General features: G+C 45.9%; 1 protein-coding gene across 1 annotated transcript in view; it reads right to left on the bottom strand.

Annotated features, from left to right (window-relative positions):
* LOC119842772 (zinc finger protein 135-like) overlaps nucleotides 1-13,687 on the bottom strand; it is a 50,450-nt gene extending 36,763 nt beyond the window's left edge. The window contains exons 1-2 of the mRNA XM_043497471.1: nucleotides 13,476-13,687; nucleotides 4,227-5,766 (exon numbers count right to left, since the gene is read on the bottom strand). Of these exons, the coding sequence (XP_043353406.1) occupies nucleotides 4,227-5,755 (1,529 nt within the window). The 5' untranslated portion in view covers nucleotides 5,756-5,766; nucleotides 13,476-13,687. The remainder of the gene's footprint in view (nucleotides 1-4,226; nucleotides 5,767-13,475) is intronic.
* Between the last annotated feature and the right edge of the window lie 3,452 nt (nucleotides 13,688-17,139).

The following is a 17,139-nucleotide window of genomic DNA, read 5'->3' on the forward strand; positions in this document are numbered from 1 at the left end:
GGCTGCCGTGAATTTTTGTTTATTTCTCATGACCTGATCCTGATTTTTACTAAAAATATCTATGACAAAAACTTAGCCTTATTCATAAGCCAGGATGGGGAGGGTAAGCCATCTCCCAGAATGACAGGAGCATGCAGTTGAAAGATGCTGGGTAATTTTCAAAGTAAAATTACCAAAAGAAGCAAACAATTATCAAAATTGATAATTAGGAGAGATATCGACTAATTAGATGGAATTACACAGTAATTAATTGGAATTATGAATTAATGGCTTCTCATCTGACTAGCTCAGGAACACCAAATCAAAAGATGGAATTATTGATTATGGTTATTAGTGAGACTGCACTCAGGTAGTAACCACATAAAAATTTACTAAGGATTCTTCTCCACCCATACTAAACAATGTTGTAAAATAAATCACTGTACGTGGCTTTCAATAAAGAAGAGTTTATTTAAGTAATCAGAAATGACAGAAGAAACCAATAAAAAATCAAATCAATAAGGATTATGCAAATGAGGGACACCAGATGAAAATGGTAAATAAAATAAGAAACAATTTACCTATTCTTAAAATAACCTCTTAATTAAATATGACATTCTAAATTTTAAAACAAGTATTAAATAGACTAGTGTTATAAAACTGAGTATAAATTTCAAAAAGCTATGGGGATTAACCACAATGGTATGCACTTATTTATTTAGGATACTAAAAAAATCCACAGGTTGTTTATCCTAATTAAGATTAACTAGTAGCTAAGCATTATTGATGGAATTAAACAGCTAAACTTAAAGAAACAGTATCAGATAACCAAGTATAAATTCAGTATAATAACTGGTATACAACAAGGAGATTCAACTTGCTTCTAAAACTTTTAAACTAAAAATGAATTTGGACAAAACTAGATAAATTGGATAGGATGGGAGAAGTGAAAGTAGTGACAACTTAACAAAATCTAGTAAAACTCTTACTTTTTCTCTTACTTCTATCTTATGAAGGTAGCATTGTGAAGCTAACAATTCACAATTATATAATTATTACAGTTGAAAATTCAGCATTGTTTAGACATGTGTTTAGCTGGAAAATAATTACAATTAACCCTGCACAAGCTGTGGTACAAGAATCACCCAAAGTGATTATTATACAACAGTTCAGAGCCAAGAGGATTAACTCTGATTGATGGAGTTAATATGCAAGTTTACAAGTTCAAAAAGCAGTTTAATTAATCAAACGGTAATTCAATTTAACGAGACAAGGTGGATGAAATAATATTTTTTGTTGGAAAAGCTTTCAAGCTTGTCTTTCTCACCAACAGAAGTCGGCCCAGTAAAAGCTATTATCTCACCCACCTTGTCTCTCTAAGATCCAAGGACCCACATGGTTATGCCAACACTACATATTCAAATTAAAGTTAATCGAGAAGGTTGAGGGAGTGTTCTTAGCTCTCTCCTGCTGACAAACAGCAGCTACACTGGGTGCCTTACAGTGGCAAGGCGTTAGTGGCACAGCTGTGCCGCTGTAAGATGCGCAGTGTAGACATAGAGCCTTAAAGTAGACTAAGGCTATTTCTTTTTCCAATTTCTAGTTAATTCATTTCCTTTTTACTATTTTTAATTGGGATATTTTTTCATAGTTGGATGGAAGTTGATAGGTTTATATGACTTTGGTATTTTCCAAGTAACAGTTCCTACCAGTCCAAAAGTCTGGTTTTATGGAATAGATCTAAACTCCAGTGGATTAGGTATTCTAGGAAAACATGCTCCAAGACTAATGTCTATCATCTTTCCAAGCACACAAAGTACCTGTTGAATTTTAGCAATGGGCACTGATTTCCTATTTTTTTCTGAACTTTAAAGAAGTGGTTCTGCTCACCCTCTCAGTCCCTTCTATTTTTGTGGGTGAAGTGTTCCACTTTGTAGCTTAGGATTGTCTTCTGGGAAACATCTTTTTCCCCAAGCTGCTTACTATTGGGATTCTGGAGTTTAGCATCCAAAGACTCTCTCAGTCAAAGAAAGTTGCTCTCTGAGGGAGAGTTAAACAAACACTTCTCATGTGGAATGACCCAGTTTTCTCTAAATCAGAGGCTTATAGTCTAATCACAATCTGCTGGAGGTAGGTTTTGCAGGACAGAGGTTTTTGCAGTGTTCCCTCTAATTTTTCCACACGTGTCGAATGAATTTTGTTATGTGCACCAATATGAAGGTGATGTGTGACACGTCACCTTCATATTGGTGCACGTAACAAAATTCATGTGATAGGGTGGGGCTGAGGAATTCTTGTGGGAGGGGGCTCAGGGTTGGGGTGCAGGGCTGTGAGGGCTCTGGCTGGCGGTGCAGGCTCTGGGGTAGGCCTGAGGGGCTCAGGGCTGGGGCAGAGGATTGGATGCAGGGGGTGAGAGCTCCAGCTGGGGGTGCAGGCTCTGGGGTGGGGCCAGGGACGAGGTGTTTGGGGTGCAAGAGGGTGCTCCAGAGCTACAGCAGGGAAAGAGGACTCCCCCCAGTGCTCTCTCCCCACAGCAGCACCTGGGCTGAGTGGGAAGAGGCACCTGTCCCTGCCACAGGAGCTCTGGGGCTGGGACTACGGCTGCGGCTACAGGATAGCTGCCCCTCCCCCGGCCCCAGCAAGTCTGAGCTGGGGGAGAGCCACCCAGGACGCTCCTGGGTCCGGGCTGCTCCAGCTGTGCCTGGGCCCAATCTGGCCATCCCTGGATCTGGGCCACGGTAAGTCCAGGCTGCAGGGTGAGTGGGGGGGTGGGGGTTCCCTAAGCATTTGCGCAGCGCTAAATAAGGTTCTGTGCGGCCATGCCGCTGCACAGCTTACAGGGAATTTAGGTTTTGGACTAGACAATCCTTTTTTATGCATTATCACTTCATGTGGTTGTAATGGGGGGACTCAATCTACCCTAAAGGACATATTAGGCAAGTTTCCATTGTCCTTTTTCTTTTGGAGAGGCATTTTCTTTTATTGCAGGTGGTCATTCATTAACTGGACAGGTCAAACTGTCATAGCAAGTTTCTGTCCATCCAGCAGGTGGCATTCGGGCATCACAAGAAATTCCTTTCCATCCTTTTCTTGGAATCCTCCATTAGCATAGAATCTGCCACCTCTTAGTTCTTAGTGGACCAGATTCAACAAAGGAGATTGAGGAATACCTCCACCTCTGAATATCCAGTGGCTAGGGTACTCACTTGGGAGGTGGCAGATTGCTTGGGGTGGTGAAGGGATTTGAACAGCATAGAGGAGACTTGAACCTCCTGGGTGAGTACCTCAACCACTGGACTAAAGGGTATAAGAGAGGTCCTTGTCCTCTTTTCCCATACCCCAGGTATTTTGTGTAGCATTAGGTGGCTTTGGAACACTCCAAGTGGATGGGGCCCCATCAGCAGAGGAGCACTTATCCCCAGTTTATGAATCACAAGAAGAGAGAGGTGCTTCCCTGGAGCCCGGACTTAGGTACCTATGTACAAGAAAAGGGCAGGACTCAAGATACCCCCATCTCTTTAGCATCTCCCATTGGCTAGCTTAGGTGGCTCCCCACCTAGCATGCTTGGTTTTGTGAATCACATTCTGAGATGTCTCTTTCTCCCCATTCATTTTATAGACAGCCCGGGTGCCTAACTCAGGCTTTGTGGATCCCAGTGTTGTTTCTGTGATTATCTAGAAGTGTGGTATCACAACACAGCATTGTAACACTTAAGTCCCTTGGTGGATCCAGGTCTAAAAACTATGAAGAATACATGAGAAGTCACAGAATATAAGAGAGCTTTCTAGCACCAAACAAATTTAGGAGCTGAACAGAGGATGTTCAGAGCTTCTTGAGAAGCAATAATCAAATCCCATCACAGCATGGGAATCTTATCCCAGCCTCTTGTCCTACAGGGCTCTCTTCTAGAAAGGGGATTTCAATCTCTGTTTTAACAACTACTGTGCGTCCTTATTGCATGGCCACTCCAGCCTCGCCTGATCCTAATATTCAAAGCATTTACAGGCTGTCTCCATTGTGGATTCTGTAATGCTTAATACCAGTTTATCTCCAAGTGAAGCTTAGCCCACAATCAGAGCAGTTATTGGGGTTTTTTCCAGTGTGGGTTCTCTGATGTGATAGAATGTGTGAGGTTCAACTAAAACTTTTCCTGTACTTATTGTATTTGTAGCATTTCTCCCTGTGTGGGTTCCCTGGAGATTATAGGAGCTAAGCTGTTACAGAAACTTTTTCCTACAGTCAAGACATTGGTAACGGTCTCACTCTGCTATGGATTCTCTGATGTGCAGTAAGGGCTGAACGTGTGCTGAAGTTTTTCCCACATTCGGGGCATTTAAAGGGTTTCTCCCCTGTGTGTATTCTCTGGTGAGTAATAACATTTGAGCTTCGACTGAAGCTTTTCCCACAGTCAGGACAATTATAGGGTCTCTCTCCTGTGTGGGTTCTGTGATGTAATAGAAGGTTTGAGATGTGACGAAAGCTTTTCCCACACTCCTGGCATCTGTAGGGTCTCTCCCCTCTGTGGATTCTCTGGTGTTTAGTGAGGGCAGAGCTGTCACTGAAGCTTTTCCCACAGTTGGGGCATTTGTAGGGCTTCTCTCCTGTGTGTTTTCTCTGATGTCTAGTGAGGTCTGAGCTTCGACCAAAGCTTCTCCCACACTCAATGCATTTATAGGGTTTCTCCCCTGTGTGAATTCTCTGGTGTATAATAAGATCTGAGCTTGAACCAAAGCTTTTCCCACACTCAGAACACTTAAAGGGCTTTTCTCCTGTGTGGACTCTCTGATGTTTATTAAAGTGTGATCTGTCACTGAAGTTTTTCCCGCACTCATTACACTTATAGGGTTTCTCTCCAGTGTGGATTCTCTGGTGTCTAACAAGTTTCAAGAGCTGAACAAAGCTTTCCCCACACGTTGGGCATTTGAAAGGTCTCTCCCCCGTGTGGGTTCTCTGATGTGATAGAAGGTTTCCACTCCGAGTAAAGCTTTTCCCACACTCGTTGCATCTGTAGGGTCTCTCCCCCGTGTGGATTCTCTGGTGCATTAGAAGGTGTGAGCTCAGACTAAAGCTTTTCCCACATTCATTGCATATGTAGGGTCTCTCCCCAGTGTGGATTCTCTGGTGCAATAGAAGTTGTGAGCTATGACTAAAGCTTTTCCCACATTCATTGCATATGTAGGGTTTCTGCTTCATGTGGGTTCTCTGATGTGATAGAAGGTATGCATTCTGACTAAAGCTTTTCCCACAGTCATTGCATCTATAGGATCTATTCCCAGTGTGGATTCTCTGATGTGCTAGAAGGTTTCCACTCCGACTAAAGCTTTTCCCACACTCATTGCATCTGTAGGGTCTCTCCCCAGTGTGGATTCTGTGGTGAATAGTGAGAGTTGAGCTCTGACTAAAGCTTCTCCCACACTCCTTGCATTTATAGGGTCTGTTTCCTGTGTGGGTTCTCTGGTGACTCATAAAGGCTGATCTCCAGCAGAAGCTTTTCCCACAGAAACTGCATGTATGGGATCTATCTCCACTGGGGATTCTCTGTTGAACAGTTTCTTTGATTTTCTTGACCACTTGTCTCCTGTGAGTGGATTTACACTGGTTCTCCTTTGCATGGTTTCTCTGCTGCCTCTCTGGCTTGCACTGACTTTCACGGGCTTCTCCCTGTTCAGCACACTGAGAAACATCCCCTTCTGATCTTCCTGATACCATCTCACCTGGTTCCACATGCTCAGGACCTTCCTGTTGAGGATTCTCCTTCTTGTTCTCACTCACCATCCTCTCACCTGCTGGGATAGGGAGACAATCCAGACAGGAGTCACTTGCTGTGCTGGGGGGAAAAGGAACTTCAGAGAGGAAAAGCAAAGATGGACCCTGATGGTTCTTGGGGTACCTAGGACTGTGAGTCATCTAGTTACCACCTGCATCCAGCATGATGCAGACATACTTGTACTTAGCTGGGTGTCAGCTCCCTGACACTACCAGTCTGCTAGCCACTAAAGCACTCTCCTCTGGATATGCCAGCCCTTACTTTGCCTTGCAGGTTAACAATAGGTGCACCCTAATCCCCAAGTCCCTATGAAGCATTCCTCTGTAATGTCCAGCCCCTTATCCACTGACCATACACAAAAATATCAGGTCTGCTGTCCCCAAAGCAAAAGCATACACACTAGCTAGTATGATTCATAGAATATCAGGGTTGGAAGGGACCTCAAGAGGTCATCTAATCCAACCCCCTGCTCAAACCAGGACCAATCCCCAACTAAATCATCCCAGCCAGGGCTTTGTCAAGCCTGACCTTAAAAACTTCTAAGGAAGGAGATTCCACCATCTCCCTAGGTAACGCATTCCAGTGTTTCACCACCCTCCTAGTGAAAAAGTTTTTCCTAATATCCAACCTAAACCTCCCCCACTGCAACTTCAGACCATTACTCCTTGTTCTGTCATCTACCACCACTGAGAACAGCCTAGATCCATCCTCTTTGGAACCCCCTTTCAGGTAATTGAAAGCACCTATCAAATCCCTCCTCATTCTTCTCTTTCGCAGACTAAACAATCCCAGTTCCCTCAGCCTCTCCTCTAAGTCATGTGCTCCAGTCCCCTAATCATTTTTGTTGCCCTCCGCTGGACTCTTTCCAATTTTTCCACATCCTTCTTGTAGTGTGGGACCCCAAACTGGACACAGTACTCCAGATGAGGCCTCACCAATGTCAAATAGAGGGGAACGATCACGTCCCTCGATTTGCTGGCAATGCCCCTACTTATACATCCCAAAATGCCATTGGCCTGCTTGGCAACAAGGGCACACTGTGGACTCATATCCAGCTTCTCGTCCACTGTAACCCCTAGGTCCTTTTCTGCAGAACTGTTGCCTAGCCACTCGGTCCCTAGTCTGTAGCAGTGCATGGGATTCTTCCATCCTAAGTGCAGGACTCTGCACTTGTCCTTGTTGAACCTCATCAGATATCTTTAGGCCCAATCCTCTAATTTGTCTAGGTCCCTCTGTATCCTATCCCTACCCTTCAGCATATCTACCTCTCCTCCCAGTTTAGTGTCATCTGCAAACTTGCTGAGGGTGCAATCCTCACCATCCTCCAGATCATTTATGAAGATATTGAACAAAACCGGCCCCAGGACCGACCCTTGGGGCACTCCGCTTGGGGCACTCCGGCAACTAGACATGGAGCCATTGATCACTACCCGTTAAGCCTGACAATCTAGCCAACTTTCTATCCACCTTATAGTCCATTCATCCAGCCCATACTTCTTTAACTTGCTGGCAAGAATACTGTGGGAGACTGTGTCAAATGCTTTGCTAAAATCAAGGAACAGCACGTCCACTGTTTTCCCCTCATCCACAGAGCCAGTTTCAGTTCAGGACCAACATCTAGCTTAATACCACAGCACTTAGACATATCTATAGAGAAAACCACATAAATTCATTAACAAAGATTCAAGGTTCAAGTGGCAGTGAGTAAGGATATTGGAGACATATACAACAAAAGTCATAACACTCTTTCTAGAGACTTAACAGACTAACCTCCTGTCTAAAGAAGTTTTATCTCAGCCAGCGTCTTCTGCAGCATTTCAACCAAGGTTAGTTGAGATCCTGTTTTCATGAAGGTAACCGAACCACCTGTTTACTTCCTAGGTGCAGGATAAAAGGGTGTCTTCTTTGCCTTCCATTTATATCCCCAAAATTCATGCTTTGTTCCCCAAGTCAGGATGACCACCTGCAGCTTATTTTTCTGAGTGATGCTCCCCTGTTTTTACATATCTCCATTGACTTTGTATGTAAGTATGTATCCATGGGGCTGGATTCCAGTACTTAATTTTCACCTCAACAGAGAGAGGTGACTAACTTCTCCTATCTGACAGAAAACCTGTTTGCCAACTCTCCCATGACAAAGACTTTAAACCATATTTTCAGGATCTAGACACACCTCCTTCCACAGGATCTCCACAAATATTTCACAACAACATTAATTTCCACTGTTACCCCAGTTTTCATTTACGACCACACAGGCTGTGCTTTGGTGAAACAGAATGTACATAAAAAGAAAAGGAGTACTTGTGGCACCTTAGAGACTAACAAATTTATTTGAGCATAAACTTTGTAAGCTACAGCTCACTTCATCGGATGCATTCAGTGGAAAATACAGGGGGGAGATTTACATACATAGAATACATGAAACAATGGGTGTTACCATACACACTGTAAGGAGAGTGATCACTTAAGGTGAGCTATTACTAGCTATTACTATTACGGGGGGGGGGGGACTTTTGTGGTGATAATCAAGGTGGGCCATTTCCAGCAGTTGACAAGAATGTCTGAGGAACAGCGGGGGGTGGGGGGAAAAAACATGGGGAAATAGTTTTACTTTGTGTAATGACCCATCCACTCCCAGTCTCTATTCAAGCCTAAGTTAATTGTATCCAGTTTGCAAATTAATTCCAATTCAGCCGTCTCTCATTGGAGTCTGTTTTTGAAGTTTTTTTGTTGAAGGATAGCCACCCTCAGGTCTGTAATCGAGTGACCGGAGAGATTGAAGTGTTCTCCGACTGGTTTTTGAATGTTAGAATTCTTGATGTCTGGTTTGTGTCCATTTATTCTTTTACGTACAGACTGTCCAGTTTGGCCAATGTACATGGCAGAGGAGCATTGCTGGCACATGATGGCATATATTACAAACACCACCCTATATCGGAAACCTACTGACCGCTATTCCTACCTACATGCCTCTAGCTTTCATCCAGATCATACCACTCGATCCATTGTCTACAGCCAAGCGCTACGATATAACCGCATTTGCTCCAACCCCTCAGACAGAGACAAACACCTACAAGATCTCTATCATGCATTCCTACAACTACAGTACCCACCTGCTGAAGTGAAGAAACAGATTGACAGAGCCAGAAGAGTACCCAGAAGTCACCTACTACAGGACAGGCCCAACAAAGAAAACAACAGAACGCCACTAGCCATCACCTTCAGCCCCCAACTAAAACCCCTCCAACGCATCATCAAGGATCTACAACCTATCCTGAAGGACGAGCCATCGCTCTCTCAGATCTTGGGAGACAGACCAGTCCTTGCTTACAGACAGCCCCCCAATCTGAAGCAAATACTCACCAGCAACCACACACCACACAACAGAACCACTAACCCAGGAACCTATCCTTGCAACAAAGCCCGTTGCCAACTCTGTCCACATATCTATTCAGGGGATACCATCATAGGGCCTAATCACATCAGCCACACTATCAGAGGCTCGTTCACCTGCGCATCTACCAATGTGATATATGCCATCATGTGCCAGCAATGCCCCTCTGCCATGTACATTGGCCAAACTGGACAGTCTCTACGTAAAAGAATGAATGGACACAAATCAGACGTCAAGAATTATAACATTCAAAAACCAGTTGGAGAACACTTCAATCTCTCTGGTCACTCGATCACAGACCTAAGAGTGGCTATACTTCAACAAAAAAGCTTCAAAAACAGACTCCAACGAGAGACTGCTGAATTGGAATTAATTTGCAAACTGGATACAATTAACTTAGGCTTGAATAGAGACTGGGAATGGATGAGTCATTACACAAAGTAAAACTATTTCCCCATGGTCTTTCTCCCTCCCACCCCACCCCCCACTGTTCCTCTGATATTCTTGTTAACTGCTGGAATTAGCCTACCTGCTTGTCACCATGAAAGGTTTTCCTCCTTCCCCCCCCTGCTGTTGGTGATGGCTTATCTTAAGTGATCACTCTCCTTACAGTGTGTATGATAAACCCATTGTTTCATGTTCTCTGTGTGTGTGTATATAAATCTCTCCTCTGTTTTTTCCACCAAATGCATCCGATGAAGTGAGCTGTAGCTCACGAAAGCTTATGCTCTAATAAATTTGTTAGTCTCTAAGGTGCCACAAGTACTCCTTTTCTTTTTGCGAATACAGACTAACACGGCTGCAACTCTGAAAATTGGTAGAAGTGCAGGTGAAGGAGCCTCTGATAGTGTGGCTGATGCGATTAGGCCCTATGATGGTATCCCCTGAATAGATATGTGGACAGAGTTGGCAATGGGCTTTGTTGCAAGGATAGGTTCCTGGGTTAGTGGTTCTGTTGTGTGGTGTGTGGTTGCTGGTGAGTATTTGCTTCAGGTTGGGGGGGCTGTCTGTAAGCAAGGACTGGCCTGTCTTCCAAGATCTGTGAGACTGATGGGTCGTCCTTCAGGATAGGTTATAGATCCTTGATGATGTGTTGGAGAGGTTTTAGTTGGGGGATGAAGGTGATGGCTAGTAGCCTTCTGTTATTTTCTTTGTTGGGCCTGTCCTATAGTAGGAGACTTCTGGGTACTCTTCTGGCTCTGTCAATCTATTTCTTCACTTCAGCAGGTGGGTATTGTAGTTGTAAGAATGCTTGATAGAAATCTTGATAGAGATCTTGTTTGTCTCTGTCTGAGGGGTTGGAGCAAATGTGGTTGTATCGTAGAGCTTGGCTGTAGACAATGAATCATGTGCTGTGATCTGGGTGAAAGCTGGAGGCATGTAGGTAGGAATAGCGGTCAGCAGGTTTCCGGTATAGGGTCGTGTTTATGTGACCATCGCTTATTAGCACCGTAGTGTCCAGGAAGCGGATCTCCTGTGTGGACTGGTCCAGGCTGAGGTTGATGGTGGGATGGAAATGGTTGAAATCATGGTGGAATTCCTCAAGGGCTTCTTTTCCATGGGTCCAGATGATGAATAGGTTATCAATGTAGTGCAAGTAGAGTAGGGGCATTAGGGGACGAGAGCTGAGGAAGCATTGTTCTAAGTCAGCCATAAAAATGTTGGCATACTGTGGAGCCATGCGGGTACCCATAGTAGTGTTGCTGATTTGAATATATATATTGTCCCCAAATGTGAAATAGTTATGGGTGAGGACAAAGTCACAAAGTTCAGCCACCAGGTTTGCCTTGACAGTATCGGGGATACTGTTCCTGACGGCTTGTAGTCCATCTTTGTGTGGAATGTTGGTGTCCAGATCACACCACACGATCCATTGTCTACAGCCAAGCTCTGCAATACAACCACATTTGCTTCAACCCCTCAGACAGAGACAAACACCTACAAGATCTCTATCAAGCATTCCTACAACTACAATACCCACCTGCTGAAGTGAAGAAACAGATTGACAGAGCCAGAAGAGTACCCAAAATTCACCTACTACAGGACAGGCCCAACAAAGAAAATAACAGAAGGCCACTAGCCATCACCTTCATCCCCCAACTAAAACCTCTCCAACACATCATCAAGGATCTACAACCTATCCTGAAGGACAACCCATCACTCTCACAGATCTTGGGAGACAGGCCAGTCCTTGCTTACAGACAGCCCCCCAACCTGAAGCAAATACTCACCAGCAACCACACACCACACAACAGAACCACTAACCCAGGAACCTATCCTTGCAACAAAGCCCATTGCCAACTATTCAGGGGACACCATCATAGGGCCTAATCACATCAGCCACACTATCAGAGGCTCAACAGTCTCAACGTAAAAGAATAAATGGACACAAACCAGACATCAAGAATTATAACATTCAAAAACCAGTCGGAGAACACTTCAGTCTCTTTGGTCACCCGATTACAGACCTAAAAGTTGCAATTCTTCAACAAAATCTTCAAAAACAGACTCCAACGAGAGACTGCTGAATTGGAATTAATTTGCAAACTGGATACAATTAACTTAGGCTTCAATAGAGACTGGGAGTGGATAGGTCATTACACAAAGTAAAACTATTTCTCCATGTTTATTCCCCCCCACCGTTCCTCAGACGTTCTTGTCAACTCCTGGAAATGGCCTACCTTGATTATCACTACAAAAGGTTCCTCCCCCCTCCCACCCCCGCTCTCCTGCTAGTAATAGCTCACCTTAAGTGATCACCCTCCTTACAGTGTGTATGGTAACACCCATTGTTTCATGTTTTCTATGTATATAAATCTCCCCACTGTATTTTCCACTGAATGCATCCAATGAAGTGAGCTGTAGCTCACGGAAGCTTATGCTCAAATAAATTTGTTAGTCTCTAAGGTGCCACAAGTCCTCCTTTTCTTTCTGCAAATACAGACTAACACAGCTGCTACTCTGAAACCTGTCAGAATGTACATACAAGACCCAGGACATTCCTGTAACCCCCTTGCCAGCTGGCATCCTGGGGTTCTTGCATCACAGAAACAAACCCAAGTAACTGCTGGGGAGATCAACAAATGAGGAAATAAACTCCCCCCACCCCACCCAAAAAACCCCCTTCTCCAGAGGAAAGAAGGGAGGGGACCAATTCCACCTCCATATCACATCTGAACACTCAAAGAAAAGGAGAGCTCCAGCCAGGTGTGAGTCCTGCTGGGCAGGAAGCCACAAGGATATGACATCTGCTAACCTGGGTAAAACAAGGCAGAACAAACCCAAATAACTGCCCGGGAGATAAATCAATCAAATGCCCTCCCAGTCCTTGGCCAGGAGCAAGGACCTGCTGGCTGAAGCCCAGGCACAGTAATGAGCACAGCAGGCCCCCATTTAGCAGGGGTTAGCAGACCTGCTCCGGTGGTTCATTGTATTGCCCAGGGCTGTGGTAGCTCCTGCTTATTCTCAGCCTTACTCCTGCCTTGTTTCAACTTTGCCCTTCCTTGCCTCATTCCAGGCAACATGCTTCTAGCCCTCACCTCCCATTCCTGTCTTCAGCTCTAACCCTGGCTTCTGGCATCCAGCCTCAGATTCCAGTTCTGACACTTGGCTCTAGCCGCAGGTTCCTGATGCTGGCTGTGACTCATGGCTCTGACCGTTAGGACTGACTCCTGCTCTGACCACTAGACATGACCACCCATGTCCTGGTCCCCAACACCCTTTCCCAGAGAAGGGGGAGTAGGGGATCAATTCTGCCTCCTCTTCCCATCCGAATATTGAAGAGGGGAGGGGATACACAGTCAGACAGACCCCTCGGTGTGATGTCTGCCTTGAGCCACTTTATCAGATTGTTCACGAGTGGTCATCTTTACAGATCTTGCTTCCTCATAGCCCTGGAGAATAGGTAGATGCAGGAACTGGCTTTTCCTCTCCCTGCTCCTCCCCTTCTCCCAGGAAAGTCAATCTGCCCGGGGTGCTGCAGGGAACGGGGCTGGGCAGCGCTGGGAGCCGGGAACCTTCCTCCCCACTGATTGATCCGGCTGCCCCTGCCAGTCTCTGCCCCTGTCTCCCTCCTGCCCCCCTCCCCTCCCCTCGGGCTGGGAGACTTGGTCCCTGGCCCGGCCCGGGGCGGTCGCTCTCCTGGAGCTGGTTCGGCTCCTGCAGGCGCTCAGGGGGGCAGAGCCGGGGGGGGGGGGATCAGGGAGGGCAGCAGCTCCGGGACTCGCAGACCCCCGCCCCCTCCCCGGGAGCGGAGCTGGGGCGAGGAGGGGCCGTTGGAGCGGAGTCACTTTCCTGCCCGGCCCCAGCCCTTTCCCCGGGTCTCCCCCCCTCACCTGCAGGCTCCGGGGCTGGCGTCAGCAGAGCCCGGGGCTGCCCCAGGGGCTGGTTCCAGCCCCCGGAGCAAGTCCCCCCGGCTGGGCCCAGAGGGGCGCTAGGGAAGGGCTCTCCCCGCACACAGCCCGCTGGGGAGCAGCTGATCGGCTCCTAGATCACCATGGGTGCGGCAGCAGCAAGGTCTTCCGAGTCCCACCCAGGAAGTTTAAATGAGCAGACAGCGAGTTGTTCGCCGTCTCCCCGCCCCTAGCAATGCTCAGAGCCCTCTGGTGGCCACAGCCCCCGCCGACCCGTCCACACTCACATTCTGGGGCCGCAACAGCAGCGCAGGAAGCAACAGGTTTAGCTCCTTTGTTGTTCCAGGGCAGGCTGGAGCCAGGCGAATGCTCAGTGACACCTGCCGTAGCCGCTGCCCTCGCTCTGCCCCGACCTTCCTGCAAGACGAAGCTGACGGGGCAACAAGAGGGGGAAATGAGCAGGGAGGATGGGCAGAAACTGTTCAGGAGCCAACGTGTGAAACGAGGGTAAGGGGCAGGGGCAGGCAGATGGAGAAAATCGGGGACAGGGAGCAGGAGTTGGGGTTCTGAAAGGGGAGATATTGTGCCAGACCCTGTAAGAGGGGAAACCCTGATAGGGAACGGGTGCAGGGGATAAAAGTTACTGCAAACGGGGTGAGCCAGCAGTAGTGGTTGCCAAACAGGGTGTAGATTGCTGGCAGAGGGGCTTGTGCTGTTCGCTGGATGGTCCGTCTCAGCTCCCGCTTCCTGGCGCAGTGTAGCCTATTGCCTAGATACAGAAGCTCTTTCTCTATCTGAAATGATGTAGCGAGCTACCAACAAAACCTGGTTCATTGAAATCTCTCTCTCTCTCACACACACACACACCCTGTTCTTTTGTGTTTAAAATAATTCCTTGTCAGTTTACATACTTCACAGATTTCTCTCATCTGCTGTTCTGATTTGCCTCATTTTGAAGGCAATTGTCTGTAATCACTGTCAATTATTCATTTAAATATAATTTTTATTACTCCATTGTTTTTAGCACTCTGGCATTTGCCTTGGTTAGCATTGTACTGCTGGATGGTGTACTATTTAGCTTATATTTTTAATAACAAATAATCATGGACAATATTAATTGATGAGTGAAGGGGCATGCCCTCACTCTAGTGGAGAAGATACTAAGCTCTTCTGAGCTCCAGTCAGAGGTACCTTTAAAGCCTGCATTGCCTGGAGGGGGAGCTTTAAAGGGGGAAAACTGTCACAAGAAGCAGCAGTAAAAAGAAAAGGAGTACTTGTGGCACCTTAGAGACTAACAAATTTATTAGAGCATAAGCTTTCATGAGCTACAGCTCATTTCATCAGAAGCTTATGCTCTAATAAATTTGTTAGTCTCTAAGGTGCCACAAGTACTCCTTTTCTTTTTACAGATACAGACTAACACAGCTGCTACTCTGAAACCTGTCAAGAAACAGTAGTGAACAGGAAAAAGACAGCTGAGCTTCAGAGGCTGCTGACAACAGAGACAGATCAGCCAAGAGGGAGGCACTTGCAGGCCCCACCACCCCTGAAGCTGCACGGACCACCTATGAAGCAGGGTGTCCCAAAAGGAGGGGCTGGAGGTAGACCCTAATTAAAGAAACTATACAAGCTGATAGGCAGTCTTTTGGGGTTTGGTTTAAGAGACCAAACATCTTTGCCTTTTGTTTCTTTTACTCTGATTTCCCACATCTCTCTAGGGAAAGAGAGAGAAAAGGACCTTTGTGTTCTTGGTTTGTTTTTTGTTTGGAGAACACCTTGTGTGCCACGGACAGGGGAGGGGTATCATGAACATCTTGAACTGGGGTCTGGTGGGGATTCAGGGAGCCAGGGCGGACTCACTGCAGGAAGTGCATGGTGTGGAAGGGGATGCTGAATGCTCCAAGGTCAGACCCAGGAAGGTCGAAGCTCTGTAAGCTTCCTGCCCTGGAGACAGTATGTTCAGAGAGGAGGCTTCCCGAGAGTCCTGACTGGCTTCATATGGAGTAGTTCCAGAGCATCGCCCGGGTGACTCCATGATAGTCTCTTTCCATTGTAGATCAGTCCACAGATTGTCTGTTAATGCATTGAAACTAGTGTAAAGTATTGAAAACACTATTTGAAATATTTATGTATACCTTTTAAACACAAGCTATTAGGCAGAAAATCTACCATTGTTCTTCATATGGACTTCCCACTATCGCCACTGTTACACACTCTGAACAAGTTTTCAATACAAAATTTTCACTTCTGTGCTTTGGCACACTCATATCAGCATGTTCCCCTCCGATCTCATTTCAGAGTCATTTTCTAAGGCCTTTTCCCCGCTGCTTAAACTGAAATGCCTTATCCTCACTGTGTTTTTTCCTCAGAATAACTCCTGCTCCAAGAGGCTATGCTTTGGCCAAAAGTAAATTGTCATTCCTCAGAATTAAAAATAAAAAGAGAAACCACCAACACAATAATAGACACAGGAAAACCTAGTAAAAAAAAAATTAAGGCACAAAAGCGAACACAACCTTTATAAGGGTTTCTATGGGTTTTAAACCTTGGACTGCTTGCATTGTAAGTAAGAATTGTATCCCTAGACCAACAAACAATGCTTTGGCCCAAAAGCAATCATCATTCCTTAGAACTGTGGGGAAAAAACAGGCAAATCTAGCTATAAAATGGAAAAGTAGTGCACCTAACTTCACTTTTAAAGGTCTCTCCCATGGTGTCTCACATCTTAAAGCAAGAAAATGAAATTCAGATCCTAATGAAGCTATAACTCCTAGACAAACAAATCAGGCTTTGCCCAAAACCTCTTGTCATTCCTTAGTTTTTTTCCTCTCTCTGTAACGTATGTGCATTAACGTCACATCCTTAGTGTTACACCCCATAGACATGCCCTTTATAAGGGATGGTAATAAGATAAATTGGGGGGGGGAGGTTGAAAGCCTCTGTTAATTTCTTTAGTTTCAAAGGCTTTAAATGTTTTTTCATGGCACCCACCCAAATGGGGGGCTCTAGACATTCAGACTCAAACACCCTGGGATAACTAACAGGCATTAGCTATCTCCCCATGAAAACATTGTGGAGACAAAGCACTTTGCTTTGGTTCCCTTTTGGAAAAACTAAAGGAGTAACAGGATAATTCATGTCCCCCCCCCCCCAAAAAAAATCTTATTTTGGTCACACTCCACCTCAGGCAGTGTCCATGCATTGGGTGTGTGAGCGCTGCTTAATTAGAGTCCCAGATATCTTGTCTACCTGGGAGCTCTTCTGATCTTCCAGCTGTTCAACCAGCCCATTCATCCCACAAGCATCCCAGGAGGGAGGGGCGGGGGAAAGCCACTTCGCAGATATTCAAAGAGGGAGAGGAGTATAACAGACCTTTTGAGCCTACAGGTTATACAGAGCATAGTCATATTTATATACACAAAGAACATGAAACAATGGGTGTTAACATACACACTGTAAGGAGAGTGATCACTTAAGGTGAGCTATTACCAGCAAGGGGGGGGGGGGACCTTTTGTGGTGACAATCAAGGTGGGCCATTTCCAGCAGTTGACAAGAACGTCTGAGGAACAGTGAGAAGAGCTGCTTTACCCAGGCATTGGGATGCCCTGTGCCTTTAAGAACACAGCCCTGGGAGAGGGTGCTGAA

The sequence above is a fragment of the Dermochelys coriacea genome, chromosome 14 (genome assembly GCF_009764565.3).
Source record: "Dermochelys coriacea isolate rDerCor1 chromosome 14, rDerCor1.pri.v4, whole genome shotgun sequence".
Lineage (NCBI taxonomy): Eukaryota > Metazoa > Chordata > Testudines > Dermochelyidae > Dermochelys > Dermochelys coriacea.